The 24510-nt window shown below is 34.9% G+C and overlaps 2 protein-coding genes across 10 annotated transcripts in view; one reads left to right on the top strand and one right to left on the bottom strand.

Annotated features, from left to right (window-relative positions):
* The window catches only part of NAPEPLD (N-acyl phosphatidylethanolamine phospholipase D), a 125706-nt gene extending 102674 nt beyond the window's left edge, over window positions 1-23032 (top strand). For 5 of the 8 annotated variants that reach the window (XM_077157735.1, XM_077157221.1, XM_077157588.1 and 2 more), the window contains 3 exons: window positions 6131-6777; window positions 9629-9743; window positions 14879-23032. In XM_077157735.1, coding sequence (XP_077013850.1) covers window positions 6131-6777; window positions 9629-9743; window positions 14879-15007 — 891 coding nt within the window. In that variant the 3' untranslated portion in view covers window positions 15008-23032. The remainder of the gene's footprint in view (window positions 1-6130; window positions 6778-9628; window positions 9744-14878) is intronic. The other 3 variants (XM_077157514.1, XM_077157443.1, XM_077157370.1) reach the window with 1 other exon arrangement.
* The window catches only part of ARMC10 (armadillo repeat containing 10), a 28446-nt gene continuing 22877 nt past the window's right edge, over window positions 18942-24510 (bottom strand). For both annotated transcript variants that reach the window (XM_077157902.1, XM_077157835.1), the window contains exons 5-6: window positions 20977-21048; window positions 18942-20113 (exon numbers count right to left, since the gene is read on the bottom strand). In XM_077157902.1, the coding sequence (XP_077014017.1) occupies window positions 19865-20113; window positions 20977-21048 (321 nt within the window). In that variant the 3' untranslated portion in view covers window positions 18942-19864. The remainder of the gene's footprint in view (window positions 20114-20976; window positions 21049-24510) is intronic.

Raw genomic sequence — 24510 nt, 5'->3', positions numbered from 1 at the left:
GTTTTGCAGCCACCGCTACAGTCTAACTTAATACATTTTTATTATCCACAAAAGAAAGCCCACATCCTTAGCCCTACCAGTCCCCTCATCCCTCCCACCCAACTCCTGGCAACAACAGATCTACTTTCTGTTGCTCTCTATGTTTTTCTATAGAAAATTTGTCTATTCTGGACATTTCATATAAATGGAATCATACAATATGTGGTTCTTTGTGACTAGCTTCCTTTTAGCATTTTACCTGTTAATAAATTGTTTGGAGAATAAGCAGAGGCTTTCAGGGTTGCTCTTTTGAAGATTTTATCCCTCACCCAGGTGAGCAGTTATGAATGTCAAATGTTAAGCTTCAGATGACTTTTAAACTTAGAGCAAAAAAAAAAACGTGCAGCAGTTTTCAGGGAGTTTTGTTCTAGATATTTTGATGCTATGCAAGCATTTTTGTGCATTTTTTAAAATTTTTTTAATTTTTATTTTTTTAATTAACGGAAAGAAAGAAAAAAAGAAATTAACACAACATTTAGAAATCATACCGTTCTACATATGCACTCAGTAATTCTTAACATCATCACATAGATGCATGATCATCGTTTCTTAGTACATTAGCATCGGTTTAGAGGAACTAGCAACACAACAGAAAAAGATATAAAATGTTAATATAGAGAAAAGAAATAAAAGTAGTAATAATAGTAAAAAACAACAACAAAAACACCCTATAGCTCAGATGCAGCTTCATTCAGTGTTTTAACATGATTACTTTACAATTAGGTATTATTGTGCTGTCCATTTTTGAGTTTTTGTATCTAGTCCTGTTGCACAGTCTGTATCCCTTCCGCTCCAATTACCCATTATCTTACCCTGTTTCTAACTCCTGCTGGACTCTGTTACCAATGACATAGTTCAAGTTTATTCTCGAATGTCCGTTCACATCAGTGGGACCATACAGTATTTGTCCTTTAGTTTTTGGCTGGACTCACTCAGCATAATATTCTCTAGGTCCATCCATGTTATTACATGCTTCATAAGTTTATCTTGTCTTAAAGCTGCATAATATTCCATCGTATGTATATACCACAGTTTATTTAGCCATTCTTCTGTTGATGGACATTTTGGCTGTTTCCATCTCTTTGCAATTGTAAATAACGCTGCTATAAACATTGGTGTGCAAATGTCCGTTTGTGTCTTTGCCCTTAAGTCCTTTGAGTAGATACCTAGCAATGGTATTGCTGGGTCGTATGACAATTCTATATTCAGCTTTTTGAGGAACCGCCAAACTGCCTTCCACAGTGGTTGCACCATTTGACATTCCCACCAGCAGTGGATAAGTGTGCCTCTTTCTCCGCATCCTCTCCAGCACTTGTCATTTTCTGTTTTGTTGATAATGGCCATTCTGGTGGGTGTGAGATGATATCTCATTGTGGTTTTGATTTGCATTTCTCTAATGGCCAGGGACATTGAGCATTTCTTCATGTGCCTCTTGGCCATCCGTATTTCCTCTTCTGGTAGGTGTCTGTTCAAGTCTTTTTCCCATTTTGTAATTGGGTTGGCTGTCTTTTTGTTGTTGAGTTGAACAATCTCTTTATAAATTCTGGATACTAGACCTTTATCTGATATGTCATTTCCAAATATTGTCTCCCATTGTGTAGGCTGTCTTTCTACTTTCTTGATGAAGTTCTTTGATGCACAAAAGTGTTTAATTTTGAGGAGCTCCCATTTATTTATTTCTTTCTTCAGTGCGCTTGCTTTAGGTTTAAGGTCCATAAAACCGCCTCCAGTTGTAAGATTCATAAGATATCTCCCTACATTTTCCTCTAACTGTTTTATGGGCTTAGACCTAATGTTTAGATCTTTGATCCATTTTGAGTTAACTTTTGTATAGGGTGTGAGATGCGGGTCTTCTTTCATTCTTTTACATATGGATATCCAGTTCTCTAGGCACCATTTATTGAAGAGACTGTTCTGTCCCAGGTGAGTTGGCTTGACTGCCTTATCAAAGATCAAGTGTCCATAGATGAGAGGGTCTATATCTGAGCACTCTATTCGATTCCATTGGTTGATATATCTATCTTTATGCCAATACCATGCTGTTTTGACCACTGTGGCTTCATAATATGTCTTAAAGTCCGGCATCGCGAGACCTCCAGCTTCGTTTTTTTTCCTCAAGATGTTTTTAGCAATTCGGGGCAACCTGCCCTTCCAGATAAATTTGCTTATTGGTTTTTCTAATTCTGAAAAATAAGTTGTTGGGATTTTGATTGGTATTGCATTGAATCTGTAGATCAGTTTAGATAGGATTGACATCTTAATTATATTTAGTCTTCCAATCCATGAACACGGTATGCCCTTCCATCTATTTAGGTCTTCTGTGATTTCTTTTAGCAGTTTTTTGTAGTTTTCTTTATATAGGTTTTTTGTCTCTTTGGTTAAATTTATTCCTAGGTATTTTATTCTTTTAGTTGCGATTGTAAATGGGATTCGTTTCTTGATTTCCCCCTCAGCTTGTTCATTACTAGTGTATAGAAAAGCTACAGATTTTTGAATGTTGATCTTGTAGCCTGCTACTTTGCTGTACTCATTTATTAGCTCTAGTAGTTTTGTTGTGGATTTTTCCGGGTTTTCGACGTATAGTATCATATCGTCTGCAAACAGTGATAGTTTTACTTCTTCCTTTCCAATTTTGATGCCTTGTATTTCTTTTTCTTGTCTAATTGCTTTGGCTAGAACTTCTAACACAATGTTGAATAATAGTGGTGATAGTGGACATCCTTGTCTTGTTCCTGATCTTAGGGGGAAAGTTTTCAGTTTTTCCCCATTGAGGATGATATTAGCTGTGGGTTTTTCATATATTCCCTCTATCATTTTAAGGAAGTTCCCTTGTATTCCTATCTTTTGAAGTGTTTTCAACAGTATGCAAGCATTTTTTTTATAGTTTTAATATAATATAAACACGTGTACAAAATGTACAGCTTGATGAGTTTTGACATATATATATATAGATACCCATGAAACATCACTGTAGTCAAAATAATGAACATATCCATCATCCCCCCAAATTTCCTCATACCCCTTTATAATTCACCCCCCCTTACCTTCCCATTTGTTACTTACCCTCTTTACCTTCCTGTTTGTTTTAAAGGAGATAATTGGGAGAAGTATAGTTGTTGGAGGCAGTATACAATGTGGCTAGCTTTGTGACCTTGTGTGAGTGCTGTCACTTCTCTAATTCTTTGTTTTCTCATCTGTAAAACTGAGATAATTATAGTACCTACCTCTAGCTTTGCAGTCAAATTAAAAAAATTCTTATGAAGCAGTTAGTACTGTGCCTACCTAGCACATGTTTAAGCACTCCACAGATGGTGGCTTTTGTTAATGTTATTTTACTTTGTGTTATACTAAAGTACTTCAGATAATTCATCATCATTATGGTTACACACGTAGTACAATGCATCAGACATGGTACATACTCAATTTATATTCTTTCCCTCTCTCTTTCCTCCATAATTTCCTGCCGTAATAATACAGTATTTATTATTGTTCATAACCCAACTACAAACTTTGGAAATCTTAGAAAATTAACATTCATTCCTCCAACAAATTTTATTGAATACTTGTGTTTCAGTCACTGACTGGAACTGAATTCAGACACTGTGGATTATCCCAGCTTGAATAAGATGCGGCATTAAGCCTGTCTGAATATAGCCAGAATACAGGGCAGAGTATCTGTATGAGATGTGTAAACAGAGTGGTCTGGAATTGTGGAGGTGGGGGTGAATGGTTTCATCAGTGGAGACCCAGGGATAGCCACCTAAAGGGTGAGATATTTGATTAAGGTCTCAAATGTGGAAGATGTTTTAATCTGAGAGGTCGTAGCAGTACCAGTGCTGCATTTCATGCTCAGTCTAGGAGCTGAAAGTCATCTCCATGCAGCTGGATTACAAAGCATATGTAGAGGAGTAGAGTGAAATGCGGCTGGAAAGACGGATTGGACAGTCTGTGGACAAGCTTACTACCGGGCTAAGGAGTTGAAATGTATTTGGTCAGGCATTACTGAGCCTATGAAGATTTTTCAGCAGAGGAGAGAGTTATACCTTAAGTAGTTTTGAAATGGCTCCTGTTTATGGATTGGAGTTGATAGGAAGACAGTTGGGCAGTTAGGCATTGAAGAGTTTGGATGTTACCTACGATCTTAGGTTAGTGGCAGTAAGAAAGGAAACAAGGGTAAAGATGCAAGAGATTGATAGGATTGGTGCCTGATTTGTTGTCAGAATTGGAGGCTTTCTTCTTTTGGCATTCTTATAGAGTACTTACTTTGCTCTGATACTACTAATTCAGCCCTCACAGCAGTGAAGTGTAGGAACTATTATTATCCCCGTTTTCCAGATGAGGAAGCTAAGGCTTAGAGTGGCTCTGTGTCATTCTCTGCAGCTTTTGCTCCTTCTCTTCCTGGCCTTTTTCTCATTCACACTGTCCCACTGACCTCTCAGTTTTCCTTTAACAACATCTCCCCATCTATCCTGTCTTTTGTCTCATCGTCATCATATCTCATGGTGCCTGTTGACACCCAACTAACCTCCAGAACATACTTTGGGTATTCTAGAGTTTTTCTAAGTATAAATTGAGTCATGTCCTTTTTTATTTTTATTTTTTTTTGGAAATGGTTACTTCCCCATTGTCTCTGGGTAGAGTGTGACATTCAAGGTTCTTATTGTGTTCTGATATTTTATGGTCTCTTGTTTTCAAACACCATGTTTTTAGGTAGTTCTCTGTATTTCCTCAGGCAGTTTCTCCACCTGAAAAGCCCCTTTTTCCTCTGTATCATGAATTTCTTATCATTCTGAAGTAAGATGCCTTTGGCAGCTGGTTCTTTAATCCTTATTAGACTATAGCACATATAACATTTTATTTAATTACCTATCTAATATAACACCTTTCCCATAATTGATCTGTGACAAATTATAAAGTGTTGATAAGCACATAAGAGCAAATGGTATATTCGAGTAGAAAAATAAAATGATGCCAAGAGTAAAGTTAGTACAGAAAAGTTAGTACAGAAATACACGCTGTAATGTGCTGCACATTGCTGGAGGTGGCCTCAGCTTTTCTTTGAATTTCCTAGACAAAGTAAAAGGAAAGTACATATTGTTAGTCTTTCTAGTGCCAGTCAAATGAATAAAACCGTTTGTCCAAGGAAAAAGCTTTTCCTGTACTGAAAATTAACAATAATGTATCTGGGGTGATAGAGAAGATGAGTGTGGTGGAGGTGGTTACCAAATTTTCAACACCAGTTCTACGGTACATAAATGGCACATTTCACGAGGTGGCTTCTTGTAATAAACTCAGTGTAGCCAGATGGGATAATGCTAAAGCTCAATTCAGTAAAAGTGTTTAATAAAACCAGGACTGTGATCCTAAAGAGTTGGTTTTTATTGGTTTAGCTTGAAACAAGAATAAAATATAGAGCAAACAAAGGAATCATACCATATTTTGTTAAAGTTGTTTTATATCTATTTCTCCCCAAAAGTGACCAACTTTTTATAGACAGGGTTCATGTTTCATTTTTGTTCTGATAAATGGTAAAAAATCTTAAGGATTAAGAACGAGACAACTCTCTATAACTGTGATTTGCCTAGGAATCATTGTGCTTTGCTTTCAATTATATATTGCCAGAGAGCCAAATTCATATCTGAGATGCAGGACCTATAAATAAATGGTCATGAGCTTTCTTTACTATTTCCAAGGGCTGACCTGCTTCTGAGGTAGTTTTCAGCAGCACGTACATCAGAGGAGTGAACAGCAATAGCAAGCAAAATGTATCTAGGCCAGCTGACCTTTGGTACTACAGAAGAGAGCCTTTAAAAAGTTTAATAAATTTAGCAGTACTCAAAGTTTTAAATTTAATTTTCCCTTTGTTGCATTTAGGACTAAGAATATCTGACATTACTTTATTGCCATGATTATCAAGTCAGATTCAGAAAGATGTTAAATATGCATTTTCAAGAAGAAAGTAAAAATAGTAAATATTGGATGACTTCAGTTCCCCTAAAATAGCCTTTCCCTCTGTAATTTTAGTCAAAATATGTTGCGATGAAATACTGTTTTTTTCTTACTGCTGTTTTGTCTTTATTTTTACATTTAGGAACTTGATAAAGAGCTCCCAGTGCTTAAACCCTATTTTATCCATGACCCTGAAGAAGCTGGAGTGAAGGAAGCTGGTTTAAGAGTCACATGGCTGGGACATGCAACAGTAATGGTGGAAATGGATGAGCTCATATTTCTCACAGATCCCATTTTTAGCCATCGTGCTTCACCATCGCAGTATGTGGGTCCAAAACGCTTTCGTCGTCCTCCCTGCACAATAAGCGAGCTGCCCCCAATAGATGCAGTCCTTATCAGTCACAACCACTATGACCACCTGGACTACAATTCTGTCATTGCTCTGAATGAGCGATTTGGTAATGAGTTGAGATGGTTTGTGCCTTTGGGTCTCCTTGACTGGATGCAAAAATGTGGCTGTGAGAATGTGATTGAACTGGACTGGTGGGAGGAGAATTGTGTCCCTGGACATGATAAAGTCACTTTTGTCTTTACACCTTCCCAGCACTGGTGTAAAAGGACTCTAATGGATGACAATAAGGTTCTGTGGGGCAGCTGGTCTGTCTTGGGGCCTTGGAATAGATTCTTTTTTGCAGGAGATACTGGTTATTGCCCTGCTTTTGAAGAGATAGGAAAAAGATTTGGACCTTTTGACCTTGCAGCTATTCCCATTGGAGCTTATGAACCCAGGTATGTAGACTCCAAAATCTGACTCAAAAGAAAGTACTCCTGCTACGTAATGCATTAAGTGAATTTAAAAGTAAAGTATTTACAATTTTGTGATATTTATGATTTGTGATTTTAATGGTGGACCTTGTTATGCATTGGTTGGGGATTGGTGGGTCAGCCTCAGTTAAATTTTTTTAAATCTGAGGATGACTTAAATACAGTCATATCAATCAAATAATAGTTCAAAATAAGAAATATTGCCAAGAGAAAAGGAATTTAAAGGTTGAAAGAATTATTATACCTAGCCAGAGGTCCACATACCCTTTTGACTAAAGTTTAACTATGATAGTCAGTCATCAAATCTAACTCTTGTAATTCCTTTTCTCCTGAAGATATATAACCACTTTTTACTCCATGACCAGACTGCACCAATCCCGTTCTGTAGCTCTTTGGTATTTAGCAAAGAGGAAATAACATGAAATCTGCATATAGCATGAGTCCTCTGTGATGGTTTCATTTCAGTCAGCACTGAAGTGAGTCTGGTTATGACACTATTGCATTACCCACTACCCTCCCTCCAACCTCTACATCACATATCTCCAGAGCAAATAAAGGTCATACTAGCATTGGAGACGTAGGAAGAGACCCATCCATTTGTCTGTATTTTCCTGAATATTGTCTCCTTAAGGAAAAGAAGAGGAGATATCAAAGTTTATATCTACTTTTATATATGTACAGGTAAAGAGTAACACTCAGAGTAACAAAGTAAGGGTTAAGAAAATTTTTTAAATATTTTATTCTTAAGTTCAGTCATAGATGCATAAAAATGTATTTTATTTAGACAGTCTTAACAAACAGAACATTCTTACAAGCAGAACGCACCTAGCTGAATTGAATGAATCTGATTTTGTTTATACCTGATTTTGTTATTATAGTTCTTTACATGTTACATTTTTAAGTTCACCAAAACAATTTCTTCCCTATCTTTATCAATGCTTCTCCCTTTTATGTTTTATTCTAGTTGCCTTATTTTGGGGGGCTAGATACTTTCACTTCTTCTTATTCCCTTGACTCCTGATAATTATTAAAATTTTTAGAAATCAGTATTAATGTTTGAATTTTACCTTAAATAATTACAATTCTAATGGAACTTCTCTAAGCATCAGTCAACCTGTATATTTTTTAAACAGTTATAAATCACATTTATAAGGTATTGTTCTCTACTCAGTATGTTAATATATTAGAATATCTCACAATTATGAAAATAAATCTTTTATCTAACATCTTATAAAATGCCACAAATAAATGAATTGATAAAAATTTTTACAACCAAACCACTCAAATTTACTCATATAATACCCCCTTCCTGCTTGTATTACAGGTATTTGTTACTAAAATGGGAGGAGAATGGGGAGGATATTATTTGTTCTAAGACAATTAAATTGTGGTCAGTAGTAATAGTTTTAAAGTAAGATTATCCAATCAGTAACACTTTAGAGTACTTTATAAACATAACATGATGATAACCACAATGACTTCTGATGTCATGCTTGCTTGGATAATATCCTTTGGGATCTCCTGTCACCAGGTATTCTATACAAGTTAGGAGTTTAAGTTTTTATTATAATTTTACACCCTAGAGTAACATTTTAAAATTTATTTCAGATAGCCATGAGAATAGAAAGGAATATGTCTTTCTCCTCTGATTTGCAATAGGATCTTTAAAAAGAAAAGTAGAAATAAACATCAAAAACCATCTTCATCCTAGCTGCTATAGATGGATGAACTTTTCCATAAGGCGTTGTGTGTAGCACAGATGCACCTAAGTTGAATCCATGTCCAGTAGTCTTAACGGTAGCATTAGTCAGCATTTGTAGGCTGGGGATATAAATAATATGAAGACAATGTTGCTTTTCTTCTCTAAATTGATGGCTTAGAAAGCAAGCATATGTTTATGGATGGAATACTTTTTTCTTTGTATCAAAAATAATAATTCTTTCTCCTGAATGTGTAGGCCACTCTACTTACTTGTTTTAGAGGATATTATGAAATATGTATTGTCCTCATTGCTTTCTTACACTTGTCTTGTTTAATCCTCAAAATAAACTTGTAAGGTAGATGCAATTTCTGTATCACAGACAAGGAAATGGAAGTTCAGAGAATTTGAAGAACTTTCCAAAGGCATTCCAGGAACTGGTAGAGTGGGTTTCACACCCAGGTCTTCAGCTGCCTGAGCCCTTGCTTTTTTCAAGGCACCTGGCAGTCTTTCAGTGTTTCTAAAATATCTCTCTAGTCACATGACCCATTATTCCCCCTCATGTACTCTCTGTTCTTGCCAGACCAAACTCACTGTTCAAGTTTTATAATGTTTAAATAAGATCCTTGCATAGAAATTGGATTTTTGTTCCCAATCTTAATAAATTATTTTGCCCTAATTTTTGTTTACTTTTCACTTTAGCAATTTAAAAAAAGGTTATTCAGGTTCTTTTGTAATTGAAGCTTTGGCTTGAGTTCTTTACCCATTGTTAGTTTTCTTTGATTCATACCCAGGATTGCAAAGTGCCCACTTTTTAAAATTATAGTACATTGTACCTTCAGAATAAATCATCAGTAAAATAAAAATATACAGGAAAGATTATTTTATTATTCAGAGGGAGTTTTGCTTGAAACCTATCTATAGTATAAGAGAGTTTTGTGTAAGAAAGATTTTGCTTTTTTTTTTTTGTAGCAGAAAGGTAAATAAAGGAAGATGGTTTTTTATCCACTGTGATTTATTCCATGCAGAATCTTAAAGGTTGATTAGACAAAGCAGTAATTTGAATTTAGTGTATATTTCAATGGTCACACTTCATATATCACTGTGTTTCATCAGGTGGTTTATGAGATACCAGCATGTAGACCCAGAAGAAGCTGTAAGGATTCACATTGATGTTCAAACAAAGAAATCTGTAGCAATTCACTGGGGAACTTTTGTCTTAGCTAATGAGGTGAGTTTTGATCATGGTTAAAATAACTGTGTTTATGTGTTTGACCTACGATAGCATTCAAGCATCAGTGAACCCTAGCATTGTTTTCAGAGGCCAGACTATAGAATCAGAACCTGCAAAGTCAAGACATAAGTTAGGGTGATGGATCATATTAATTAGTAAATAATATTTAAATACAGTGGAGGAAAAACCCACATTGCATGCTGTTTGTTTTGCTTATTCCTGTAGTTAATGAAGCATGTATTTATATATATAACCAAAAACCTGTACTTGTAATCTGTGGGGAATAGAACAATTTGAACCATTCATGTCATTCTTCTCAAGAAGGCTTTTGTTCTAGCAAAGATAATGACACATAATAACTCTGATAGTGATGTTGAAAGGGGTAAGTGCTATAAGCATGGGGCAGATAAAGTAATCTCGGAGTTCGAATCTGTTACTGACTAGCGAAGGCAGGGAGAAAGGCATTTCAAGAGGAGGAAAGGGCAGAGCATAGATGGGATTGGATGCAGCAAGCATGGGGAATAGTGAGAAGTCAGTTCAGCAGCAGTGTGGGAGGCATGGAGGGCAGTGGGGAAGAAAGGCCAGAAATATGTTACTCATCCAGTAAATATTAATTCAGTGTCTGCTGTTTGTCAAGCAATGGGATAAATGGTGGTTTTATTCCTAGTCTGATATAGAATAGCTAGTTTTACCTTAGGGGAGCTGAAACCTAAAACTGCTACTAGCCAGGGTTCTGGGATCAAGCAGAAGGATAGCATAGAGCTTTCTCTCTTTTCCTGGATTCAGGGCCTGCCCTAAGCAAAATTTAGAAATGGATGGTTAGAAGTTGGCTTTCTCCCACTTTGCTTCTATGGTACTCTTCTGTATCCCAGGGCCTCTTCTGCAGGAAGCCTGTGCTTTCATGCCATTTTATGTACTTCCCCTTTGTTCCCCATTCTAGTCTGCACTCTACCTAAGAGCATGTTGGTCCAAAATTACCTAAAACTGCTTGCCTGCTCTTTCTCCCTATCAAAATTCCCATCTCAGGGTGCAACAACACTTAGCCACACTTCCCATTCACTAGGGAATTGAATGAATAAATAAATAACCATGGTGGGGAAAGAGCAAGAGAGAGAGAGAGAGAGAATGAGACTATGAATGAATGAATGTGTGTGTATTTGGAATAAGGAGAGGTTTAAAACTGGCTTCTAGTGGCATACTACTCTATACTTAGCGGCAACTAATCATTTGGTAAATAAGGTTAGCCAACTCTACAGTTAGAGGGAACACAGTCCACACAAGATCTCCCTCACTTCTGACATTAAACCATCTTCAGGTTAGATAATTTGCTAGGACTCACAGATGTTACATCACAGATGTAACAAAATGCACAGTTACAGTTTGTTACAGAGAAAGGATACAGGTTAAAATCTGCCAAGGGTAGAAGCACATAGGGCAGAGTCCAGGAAAAGTTTCAAACATGGAACTCTTGTTGTCCCTTCCCCATGGGCTCAGGACACGTTCTTCTCCTGACATCTGTGTGTGACGATACTCATGGAGTAATGCCAACCAGATTCTTTACTGGGGCTTGATTATACTCTGCCCATATGTCTGACTTGCTTCCAGCCCCATTGGAGGTCATATGAGCTGATATCACATGACCGAAAGTCACCACCATAAATCACATTATTAAACTTCCTGGTGTGGCCAGCCCTTATCCTAAACAAAGGCACTCCTATCAGGCATACATTTTAAAGGGTAGAAATTACATCCCAGAAGCCAAGGGCAAAGGCCAGACCTCTCTTGGGCAAGATTAAATTCTTTACTTTCACTTATGCTTTCACACATACACACAAATAATTCAGTGACTTAGCTGATGTAATACTGTTTATTAAACCTGTGCTAAGGAAGGAATCAAGATAAAACTACTTTTTTAGTTTGAGTAACTAGATAGACAGTTGTTTTCTTTACTGAGAAAGGGAAGAAGAGGGAAGGATCAAAAACCTCAGCCTTCAGAAATTACTATGACTTGTTATAAATCAAACCTCCATACTTATTTCTTAATGAAATATATAATAATAACTCATTTATCCCTCAGCAATTTGGAACTTGTTCACATTTTGACAGCTGGATAAACCTTACAGCTATGCATAAGTTAAGCGAATTATAAAGTAGATAGTATTGGAGCAGATGTTTAGCCTATGTTTCCAAATATATTTAAATAATTTGCATAGAAGCAGTTATAATAGCTGCTCACTGTAATATAAGCAGATTAAGGCTGTTCTCAGCTTGGCAACAATGTAAAATTGTATATATATAACAAAATCTGATTTATCAAGGAAATGTATTTAAGCACTAAGACTTGGGGAAAAAAAACACATCACTACTTTTGGTGAGAGCAAATATCAAGCATTACATAATATATAATTTAATTTTTTAAATGACTAGAGTCTTTATTTTGAATATTTGCTATTATACAAGGTTGTAAAACAGTGATAACTTTAGGGAGTTGGGAGTTGTGTGGGCCAGCTGGCTGACCCTTAATGGATCCAGAGTGCTGAAGGTCTTCTGCTTTCACCTAATTGAAATGGTTAATTGATGATTAGTCTACTATCACTCACTCTGATGGTTTATCTACTGTCTTGCTTTATATCACACATAGTTGTTGGTCACATGGCTGTGGAGTGGTTTTATACACCCACACACCCACATACACACACACACACACACACACACACACACACACACACACACACACACACACACACACACACACACACACACACTCCTGTAGCCTAAAGGGTTTGGACTCTGAGATAGCTCTGAGTCACTCAGAAGCCTTTCTTGCCTATTTCCAGGGACATCTTCCATGAAAAACTTTAGAAAGAGTTCCTAAATCTGAGCAGATTAAGGACAGTGGGTCTACCACTGACCAAAACATCAAAATCCACAGGAAATCCATGCAACATCATGTTCCACACTTAAGTTATCACTTAGCAAAGAAATTATTACAGTAGGATGATTGTGTATATGTATTTTTGGCCAAGACTTGTGGAACATGAGGGAAAAGGAATTTATTTTAACAAAATAAGTTTTTTTTTCAATGGGAAGGAATTTCATAATTTTGAAGTCTTTTAAAATGAAAAATTTTCAAGGGAATTTCTTGGTTTAGGCTATGATTTAAAGTTAAATTTTATTAGTAATATATTAGCAGTCTCCTTTCTACATGCATTTAAAAAAACCTAAAAGTAGATTCCTATTATCAACGAATTAATAAGTGGTTATCTCTAGGAATACTGAGTAACTGAAGTATAGTTAAAATAGTTTATTCAGGAGTCACTTGAAAGGCATACTTGACCCTCTAAACATAGCCACAAACTCAAAATGAGCTAGGTGGTAAAAAGGCCTCTTGTTTGGCAAGTAACTGTTACCAAACCTGTGCATTTTAGACCAAAGTAATCACTGCCCATCCATTCTTAGTCTCTATTGCTAGTTCCTTATCTCCCCTCTCTCTCAACATTGAGCTTAGGGCTCAGTCCATGGACCTCTTCTCTAGTTAGATATGTAGCTTTCTAGCTCAGATTTCTCCCCTGTAATTGACATTTGTGTATCTAACTGCCTACTTTACATCTCCACTTGGATATCTAAGATACCTACACCTTCAGTCCAAAACAACTTCATGATCTCCCCTCAGACTTGTTTCTCCAAACTTGTTTTTCAGTAATTGACAGTTCCCTCCTCCAGTTACTTGGGCCAGAACCTCAGAGTTATTCTTGACTTATCTTTAATATTCACCATCCAGTTTTTATGCAAACAGTCAGCTCAACCTTCCAATTATATAGTTACATCTCGACCACTTCTTACCTTTACTGCTGCCACTTTTCTCCATAGTCTCTTCTTAATACTGCAAAGGGCACTGATCTTTACACCTCAAATTAGATCATGGCACTCTTCTGCCAGAATAACCTGGTAGCTTCCCATTGCACTTGGGGTCACAGAGCCCTCACAGTGGTCCACAAAGTCCTGTGCAATATACCCCATCAGGTATTTGCTCAACTGTCACCTTCTCAGGACTGGACTATTGTATTTAAAATTAAACCTCCATTTCTTGTACGTATCTCCCCCATTATTGCCCCAGAACATATCCTGCTCAGATACTATTTTCTTGTTTATTCATTTCTTGTCCATCTCAGCATTAGAATGTAAGCTCCTTAAGGCAAGGATTTTTGCCTACTTAATTCACTAGGCTTGCATGCACTGAAGGTGCTCAAAAGATATTTGTTACAGGAAGGGGAGAGTCAGACTTCCTGCTGGCAACTAGATCAGAGACTGATTTTTATTCCTGCTTTGTATTTCCACATTTCACAATTTTTTCAATTGAAATTATGAGAAAAAATCTTAAGCTAAGGAAAATTAGCTATTATACAATGTAAAGATTCAGATAAAAAGAAATAATGATTACATATAAGCAAAATTTAAATAGATACCTTTTATACCTCAATTTCTCTATTAATAACTATTCTATTCCATATTCAAATGGCCTGTTTCTTTGGAAAACATCCAAGTGGGTGAAAACATTCTGAAATAGTGTGCTGTTTTCCCTTTTCACTCAGATATGAAAAGGCAAGGAAATAAAGGGAAATAGAGAAAGTTTATTTGTCATATCTCTTTTTTTCCACGTCCTGCTTTTATTCTGTAGACCATGTCTAAATTTGGCAAAAGGCTTTAAGGATAACTTTTTCAGGCAAAAAATATTTGCTCTAGCTTTTATTTACACATGTATACACTCATAATAAGATTTCTACATTCTGCAAAAATGTTGGTAAATTTTAATTTTTAATACACTTGGCATTGATTCATTAGACTGGTAGTTTGTATAGTGACATAGTGATAAGATTTCATTTAATCTAATGATGTTCAATCTAATATAGCAACAAATTTGATATACATTGTGTCTGGGTGGATTGATAAGTACTGATATTTCTGTTGACTTAATGACACCAATTGTCTTAGAAAATGTGATTTACTCATTTGCTAATACTACAGTTGAAAGTACATTAAGTTATGTTGTTGTAGTTTAAATTCTTAAACTTGAAATATCCCCCAAGTATATGTTAATCTTTTTTCATTTTCTTCTCTTTGCCTTTTGCCAGCATTACTTAGAGCCGCCAGTAAAACTGAGTGAAGCTCTAGAAAGATATGGACTTACGACTGAAGATTTTTTTGTCTTGAAGCATGGAGAATCTAGATACCTAAATACTGATAATAAAAACTTTAAATAAATATGACCATAAAGGCTTTAAATGAAAAAGGCATCCTCTAATTTGAATTTTAAAAGCAAATGAAAAACTACAAAGTTCATCAATAATTATGAATTTTTAGATTTGGAAACAACTTCTGCAAGTTTGTGTTTTAAGTCTTGTAATAAGTTGCGTATTAATAGGATTGCCAGTTCATTATAAACAATGAAAGAAGGTGGGTGAATCATTTAAGCAGTGACTTAGCTGATATGGATTTTACAGCTCGTTTCAGTGGTATAAGCATAGAAATTTTAAATTATTAAAGCATTCCATGATGGTGGTAATAGGATTTTCTGAGAGTATGAAAAACTTATTTTAAAGATTCCTTACTATTCTATTCTTCAGGACCTTGCACAAGGTGAGTCAAGACTGTCTACTTACCGAGTGTTTTTTTACCAGAGGCATGCATATGAAATAAACATATTTCTTATATTCACAGTATAATAAATGATGAAATTGACTCCCATTCTTATAGCAGTTCCTGCTGTCAAGATTATTATATATCCCGAATGTTAAAGTTATTTTTTTAAGTATAAAAAACAGGAATTTGGGCTAGTTACTATTTTTAAAGGCCTACTTTTTTTTTAAAGAGGGGAACTGTCTACTCTAGTGCATATCTACAATCTCCAAATTAAAAGCCCTTTGAGTTGGATATAGCGAGGGAAAAAGCATGGTTATGAGAACATGATATATGAATTTTTCTATTTTTAATCTAAAAGTCAGACCTAAGCACAAGTGTAGTTACAAGGAAATAATTATTTTACAAATATGAGTGCAAGTCTTAAATGGTAATAGGACCATATACTTTGAATTAAATTTTCTCTCCATTCATATTTTTCTGCTTACTTGAGTCTAACTCTAAAGATATCAATAAAACTTATTTTACAAATATTTTATTTTACATGATTTAGATATCTTATATTTTTATATTAAATGACCCCTCAGCAAATGCAACCTTTTATTAAGCCAGCATAGAGTAATGGTTTAAAAAAAAGATGGTGACTGTAAGAGTCAGTTGACCTGAATTGTATCCTAATAGTTAATTGGTATTCACTTGATTAATTTAAATGTTCTAAATGAGAGGGCTGGATTAGATACTGTGAGAGGCCCATTCTTTCTTCCTGATTGATAGAATTAGTGAAATAATCCTTATTCACACAAAGTCATCAAAACAGATTTTCTATACCAAATGTTATACAGGCAGTGCTCTATAACTTGATATATTTGCACATTTATACAGTATGCCCCAAGTTAGCCACTAAATCGGAATTTTAATTTTGCTTTTATCATGGATTTTCTGTGTAACCTGAAACAAGTTACCTATGCTCATGGTGCCTGTTTGCTCCTGTGCAACAAGAGTGTAATTTTGACCTACCTCCAAAAAATGTGAAGAATAAATAATAAAGAGATTTTTTTTAGAGCGTTTTGAAAATATAGGGGGAAAAATGATTTCTTAAGATTATACTGCCTATATATAGATAGGTGCATTTGAAAACTGAAAATAGGCTAAAGCTTTTGATAATGTATTCCTGTTACAAAGTTAAGCATATATACATATAAGGACACTAAACATTGAAGATTAATTACTCACTCACTTTGTATGCAGCCAAAATATATTTAAATGATCTTTATCAAAATATAGTATTTTTGCTACAAAGATACAAATCAGTTTGGGTAAAATGTTTATGTAATGTGAACATATATAATGTATGTAAATGCAAGTGATTACTGGACACTAAAGCACAAAAACTTTCCCATTAAATAAAATAAACCTTCACGATCACCTTTTTCACTCCAAGAAAACATTTAGCAAACATGAATTGAGATGTTAGGTATATGGTAAGTTGGCTCAAGAGTGTGTTGCCCTAATACTAACCAGCATTCTTATAGTCATTGTACTGGTTTGAATCTGTTGTGTACCCCATAAAAGCCATGTTCTTTAATCCTCATTCAATATTGCTGGTGGGAGCTTTATGATTATCCATGGAGATGTGACCCACTCAATTGTGGTTGGTAACTTCTGATTAGATGGTTTCCATGGAAGTGTATCTCCACCCATTCAAGGTGAGGTTGCTTATAGGAACTCTTTATGAGGGAACCATTTTGGAAAAAGCTTCAGAGTCAAGAGAACCCACTTTGGAGATGAAAAAGGAAAACACTCCCAGGGGATCTTAAAACAAGAAACATGGAGAGAAAGCAGATGTTGCCATGTTCACCATGTGCCTTTCCAGTTGAGAGAGAAATCATGAATGTCATCAGCCTTCTTGAACCCAGGTATCTTTCCCTGGATGCCTTAGATTGGGTATTTCTATAGTCTTGCTTTAATTTGGACATTTTCACAGCCTCAGAACATGTAAACTTGCAACTTAATTCCCTTGTTTAAAATCTGTTCTGTATCTGATATATTGCATTCCAGGAGCTTGCAAAGTAAAACAGTTATCTTCCTTGCTGCTACACATGAACTGAAAATTCATCTCTTAACCTCTGATCTATGAAGTAGGCCAAGTATACTTGCTTAAGTATTTCTTCTCCTTAATGGCCTTAATATTTTTGTATTCACATGCACCTTATAACCGAGGCCTCTAAGTACTTCAAATTGTGTTCTAGTTCCACTTAATTAGGCCTGCCTTTTTCTAGACCACCTCACAAGCTTTAATTTTTATTACCATTTACATGTTCTTTCTACATTGAACTACATTCTACAAAAACTCTCTCTTAATAGAATCTCACCCTACTGAGTAGTTTCTCATTTTATTTTTTACTAATCTACATTTCAAAGCGTTTATATGAAAAGCCAAAACAAAGTTTGAAAAACAAGACAAATTCATTCTCTTCCCTTAATTCTAATATATATTGTAATACCTTTTAGTCTACTAACTTCTCAGTCAGTATTTTTCTGATTAGCTAGAATCCATACCAATTCTTTTAGTTTTTGTTTCTCTTTTTGTCAACTGAGGATACATTTTTATATGCCTCATTGCCCGAGAGGGTGGGGTCTGTTGAGCAGGAGAGCGCACATCTAATAAAAGCCAAGATGTGCCATGACATACCTTAATAAATTAAGGACTTATTTGTTCATTTTCACCATGTAATTCTGTGTAGTTCAAAATTACAATCCTTATTCTCAACTTGAGCAATTTTACATTTCAGACTCAATTTTACATTTCAGACTCAAAGTCATAATCTCTAGGAATGTGATTAGTGAATGATTCCTTTCAAACTAATGATAAGATGAAATAGAGATTGGATTTTAGAATCCGGTGCTGCTGAAGCAAATTAAAACCAAATTCTAGTTTTTAATGTGTGCATATTTAAAATATATATACTTTCATTAAATATGGAGACATTTAAAAAAAGTTATAGAGAAATATGCTCTTTAGTGAATCGTGAAATACTTTGTTTGCCTCACTGATACAAAAAAGCATTATTCTTTGTCATTGTGTACATTAATACTCTCCTCTCATAGAATTTCCATTTTTCATGTTATATTGAACCTTTTTTCTATTGTAAAAATGTTCCCTCTTTAAGTTTGATTCCTCTATCAGAATAATCCTGAAAGCATACATTTTCCTCTTTGAGGATCTGTGAATTCCTATGCAAACAGTCTTGTATCCATGTATTTACAAATAAAACTTAAAGTACTTCTAAACTTTGCCTTAAATACACTAGTAGTAAAGTTTCTGTTTGCATACAATTTACTTAATACTAAGCATGGTGGGGTTATAACTTGGATATTGTGAAACCTGAATGAGTTCAAATATATCAGTGAATTGTTTACTATAGTAGCCTATGAAGTAAAATACTATTAAAAAAGACAGCTGAAAATTTTTCATGTATTGTGATTTTAGTGAAGTAAAACATGGATGAAACTTAATGAATAAAATTCTATCAGTTAAGGGAAGAAATATGTATAACCTTATGAGTGATTTTCTCTTTATTTAAAAAAGTTATAAAATTTATGCTCATAGTAAACAGTTCGAACAGTAGAAGAGGGCATCCCTAGAAAAGGCATTTCTTCACTCCCCAGTCCCACTCCCTGGAGTCTGTATATCTTTCCAAAACTGTTTATGCATATATAAGCATAAATATTTCTCATTTAAAAAAATTATAAATGAGATTATATTATACCTATTCTTCTGCAACATGTATTTTAAAAAACAACAATATTTCATGGATGACTTTTCACATTAGCATCAGATTAGTTTCATTCTTTCTAAAGACTGGGTTATTGATTTAACCAATTGCCTATGGATGGGCATTTTGATGAATCCCAGTATTTTAGGCATAACATCTTTACATACTGGTAAATGGGATGGGAGTAGATTAGAAATAGCAGACTTTCTTCTAAAAGTTTATATTTTTCATTGACTAGAAATGGTTAGAATACATCCTAATGATTCAAATAGATATGGGAAAGCAGTGTGACCAGGCTGGCAGTGGGACTTCAGAACTCAAGACTTCATCTCAACTGAAAGAACAGTGCCATTCCTATGGCAATTCTAAAACAGTGGATTAGTCCCATGACAATGCCCTCTCTGACTGGTAACCACAAACCACTTCAAATGGCGGAAGGGTAGTTTATGCATAAAAAGTCACTGTCCCTTTATGTAGAGAAAATACATATCTCAACCCAGACAGCAAAATCAAAAGGAATTTTTTTTTCATTTGGTATGAATAAAATGAACTTAAAGACCATGACAGAGTTATAGCTGTATTAATGATGAAACATGATATTTACTGTTTAAATTTAGTAGCAGAAAGGATTCCTTCATAAAGAAGATGGAAAATAAAGAATTTATAATGCTTATTATTTTCAGACTGCATTGGAAACATGGCCAATCAGCATTTCATTATTACAACTTTTTCCCTCACATCTGCATCATGGTGATTAACTAAGGCTCTCATTTTCTGGGCACATTCTTCTCCATAGAATAGGAAAAAGAGTGAACCATTGGTAAAAGTAGTCTGCGAAGATAAATGGCCATCCATTTTGAGGCAGTTGTTTATATTCTGAAATAGTGTAAGTGCTTGAAGAAGAATCTCCTTTGCTGTGTGACTGTTATAAAGGGAGAGGAATGATGAATCCATCTGAAATAGGAAATAATGAGTATTGTTTTGTTAAGGATATATGAAAAAAAATTATGTACTTTCATATTTTAAAACCACTTTGATTACTTAACATTTTAAATCTCATTAGAAAATTATCCCTAAGATAGCATAGCTTAATGTATAAAATCTCATGCACTCACATTGTATGCTAATGGAAAAAAGGTTGTACGTTTGGCTGAAAAGCATTATTATATACTTGGAAATCCAAAATGTGGTCACTGGGAAAAAATCCACTTCCTTTTTAAGATCCATCTTATAGTTTTTGTGGAACTTGTTAACTCATCAGTCAAACATTTACTGCGTCCATAAACTGGAGCGCAGTGCTAGGGAACAGGGATGGGAAGAGTCATACGACAGGGTCCCTTTTCTACAGGCACTGAGGTCCATGCTATCACTCACACCTCTGCTTCTTTCAGAACACTTTTCAAAGTTTTAATTATCTTGTTTGTGTCTGTCTTCTCCCCTAGACTGTAAGCCCCATGAGGACAAGCACCATTTCACACTGTATTAACTGTGATATCCAGCATTCAGAGCAGCGTTTGCAATATACTACATACTCAGTAAATAATCATGTTTTAATGGATGGCTGAGATCATATGAACAAAAAGGTCAAGTATAAAAGATGTGATCACATTAAGTGTACCCCAAATTTGATAGAAACAGAAAAATTATAGCTTAATGTTGCCAAGGGGCATTTTAAAAACAATTTTTATGAAATTCTTGTATGCAAAAAGTATATAATTCCTGTTAACTTTGAGATAAATCTCTGAGATAAATCTAAAATTTCCATCTGTCTATGCATATATTTATGTATTTATAAAATAATTATGTAAACGATTTACTTGGACACTGAGTATTCCTTCTGCCATGGCTGGATTTTCAGACAAATTCACAAGTAGTTTCAAGACTTGAACCTGAAATAAGAAGAATATTCATTTATTTCAGACCAGAAAGCATGAATTTTCTTTCTCTGAGATGATATCCTCTCATCATGTCCACCTTTTAATGTCCTGCCTGTGTTTCTAGGCCTGACTCAAATTCTCTCTACTCTGTGAAAATTCTCCAATTCATCTAACTTAGAAGGCCTCTCTCTATTTCTGAACTCCTGTAACACTTCGCATCACTCTCAGGGCACTTATCAAATGGCAGTGTTAGACCTTATTTTTCTAATAAGATTGCTAGGGAGACAGGATATTGTGAATGCCTTCACATAAGCATCCCACTCCCAACACAACACTCCACACATGGTAAATTTAACTTGTGTAAAATAAATTATCTTTATTGTGATTACTATTAAAAGATATAGGATCTTAGGGAAAAAAGGGGAATCTCAGAGTTCAGAATATTTCTACTTAAAATATGAACATTTTGGAACAGTTTGTTTATTAAGACTGAATAAATAGCAATATGGTCTTTTTCTTTTTAGCGGATTACTATGAATCTTTGAGTTTTATCTTTTTTAATGTGAAGAATATTTTATAATCATTTACACTTAAGGTACAGTGATATAATTACATAAATATTAACTTATTTTATAGCTGACTAGCTAAAATACCAGTCTTATCACTTTTATAGCTGAAAAGTCTATAATAAAACCATTCAAATAGAATGCCCCCTTTAAAAATAAAGACCACATGAAATCACTTTAAATAAGATACTTGGAGTTACAAAAGGGGAAAAGCAGGAAGGGGTACTGAAGCCAGGGAAGAGTGACAAAGGTGTTTTCCACCAGACCTGGGAAGGAACCTGGACGTTTGTTATAAAACTTGCTCTGATTACATAAGGCAACATATGTTTACAATAGAGCATTTGTTTTTTAAGTATAGGAAAGCATAAAGTAAAAGGTAACTCAGTCATATTTCCATGACCAGATATGATCACTACTACATTTTGGTGTTTCTTTCTGGTCATTAACTATGACATGTATCTTATATAGGTCCTTCAATTACATTGTACATGCTAATTTGTTTGCTGAGGACGAGATAAGATTTTGTCTAACTTTATAGTTTTTATCAACTACTTTTAAATTTTTATGAAATTAATACATTATCATGATGAAAATTTCTAAGTGTAGAAGGGAACAAGGTTAAGATATGTCACTATCCTATCTGCCCATCTTAGTCTGCAACAGTACCACTGGTGAGAGTTTCTTGTATCTACGAAGACCATGTTTTTCAAATAAACATCCTTTAGAAAGTATGGCTTTTTAAGATAAAAGACTCAAGGATACTTCTGACCCATCTTCAGTGTGTTCCCGCAGGTCATTGTGAGAGAGGCTGGCTGTCAGCGACACTAAGAATACCTGTTAGGAATGAACGCTTGTCTGTAATGCCAAAGAAGTACTGATTGGGAAAACTGAAACACGAGTCATGAAATACGATGGCCCTAAATCTATGAAATAAACCAAGATGAATTCAATAAAATCTAAAAAGGCCCATTAAGTGGATTAAAGGTTATGTTTCCTTCACATTCAAAACTGGCAATGAGGGCAGGTATACAATGAGGAAATAGTAATGGCATGAAATTACCACAGTATCCTGTACTGAGTAAGATTTGATGATGCTATACTCTGTAGAGGGAGTTAAACATGAGTAAAATAGAAAGCAAGTAAAACTATAGATTAAACAAATGTATGTATTTTGGTTTGAAATCATATCGTCCCCTTTATTCTGTTGTCACATGTGCCATCTTGTGATAACTACAAGACATTTTATTTATTCATTTTTTGCATAGGCAAGCACTGGGAATCGAACCTGGGTTTCTGGCATGGCAGGTGAGAACTCTGCCTTCTGAGCCACCGTGGCCCACACTGGGACATTTATTTTAAGCCCTTAGTTTTTTTTGTTTTTTTTTTTTAAATATTTTTTATTGTAAAGTATAACTATACACAAAAAAGGCAATAAATTTCAAAGTACATTTTTAATTGTTTTTAAAAATTCAAATAGCATATATTCTATCCAAAATAAACAATCATCCATGCTATATGCTTTGGGACCTCATTTCTTCTTGCTACTGCATAATATCCTCATAGTTGTACAATCATTGCTCAATTTTAGACAACTTTTATTGCTCCAAAGAGAACAATAACAGTAAGACACACCCACACCAAAGAAAAAATCCAAACTCCTGTTAGCTCTTATTTCCCAACTGCCACCCTCAATTATTTATCCCTAGTATTGTTGTGGTACTAGTGAAGTATTCCTGTTAAATAGGTGGTTCCTGCAATAGGTGGTTTTCCCAATATACCCTTCTATTATTAACTCTTTGCAGACATATCTTTGAAGTAGTTCATACAAGAACTTATTATATTTATAGTGCTAACTGGTGAGATACATGGCTCTAAAAAAACCCTTTCAATCAAACTCACCTTCAATATGGCACTATTACTTGTAATCCCACTAATGAATTACCATCACCTCTATCCCTTCTCATACATTTAAGTTAAACCTCATTAACAAATCTGTACATATTAGGTAACCACTTCCTCTTCTCTAGCTTCTATCTATCTCTAGATCCCTTATATTCTACTTTCTAAGACTCCTTCCTAATTTTATATTTTCTGGGGGGTTCATAGTAATGAAACCATACAGTATCTGTTCTTTTGTGTCTGGCTTATTTCACTCAACATTATGTCCTCAAGGTTCATCCATGTTATCATATGCTTTGGGATCTCATTTCTTCTTACTGCTGCATAATATTCCACCATGTGTATATACCACATTTTGATTATCCACTTGTCTATTAATGGGCATTTAGATTGTTTCCAACTTTTGGCAATTGTGAATAATGCCGCAATGAACATCAGTGTGCAAATGTCTGTGACACTGGTTTCAGCTCTTGTGGGTATATACTGAGTAGGGATTGCCAGGTTGTAGGGCAATTTGATATTTAATTTTCTGGGAATCGGCCAAACTGTCTTTCACATTGACTGTACCATTAAACATTCCTAACAGCAGTAAATAAGTGTTCCAATTTCTCTACATCTTCTCCAACATTTATAGTTTCCTGTTTGTTTAATGGCATCCATTCTTGTAGATATGAGGTGATATCTCACTTTAGTTTTGATTTGCATTTCCCTTATAGCTAATGAAGATGATCTTTTCATGTGCTTTGTAGCCATTTGTATTTCCTCTTCAGAAAAATGTCTATTCGTATTTTTTTTAACATTCTTTAGTATAAAACATAACTTTTTTACAAAGCAAAGAAAGAGAAAACAATTTTCCAAGCAGACTTCAACGAGTAGTTACAGAACAGATCCCAGAGTTTGTCATGTGCTACCATTTCAAATATCTCAGATTTTTTCCTTCTAGCTGCTCAAAACACTGGAGGCTGGAAGGAATATTATAGTGATTCAGAAGTCATACTCCTTTGTTAAA

Source organism: Tamandua tetradactyla, chromosome 1, assembly GCF_023851605.1.
Source record: "Tamandua tetradactyla isolate mTamTet1 chromosome 1, mTamTet1.pri, whole genome shotgun sequence".
NCBI classification, from domain to species: domain Eukaryota; kingdom Metazoa; phylum Chordata; class Mammalia; order Pilosa; family Myrmecophagidae; genus Tamandua; species Tamandua tetradactyla.
The sequence above is the reverse complement of the archived record's forward strand: the minus strand, read 5'-3'. Positions and strand labels throughout refer to the sequence as shown.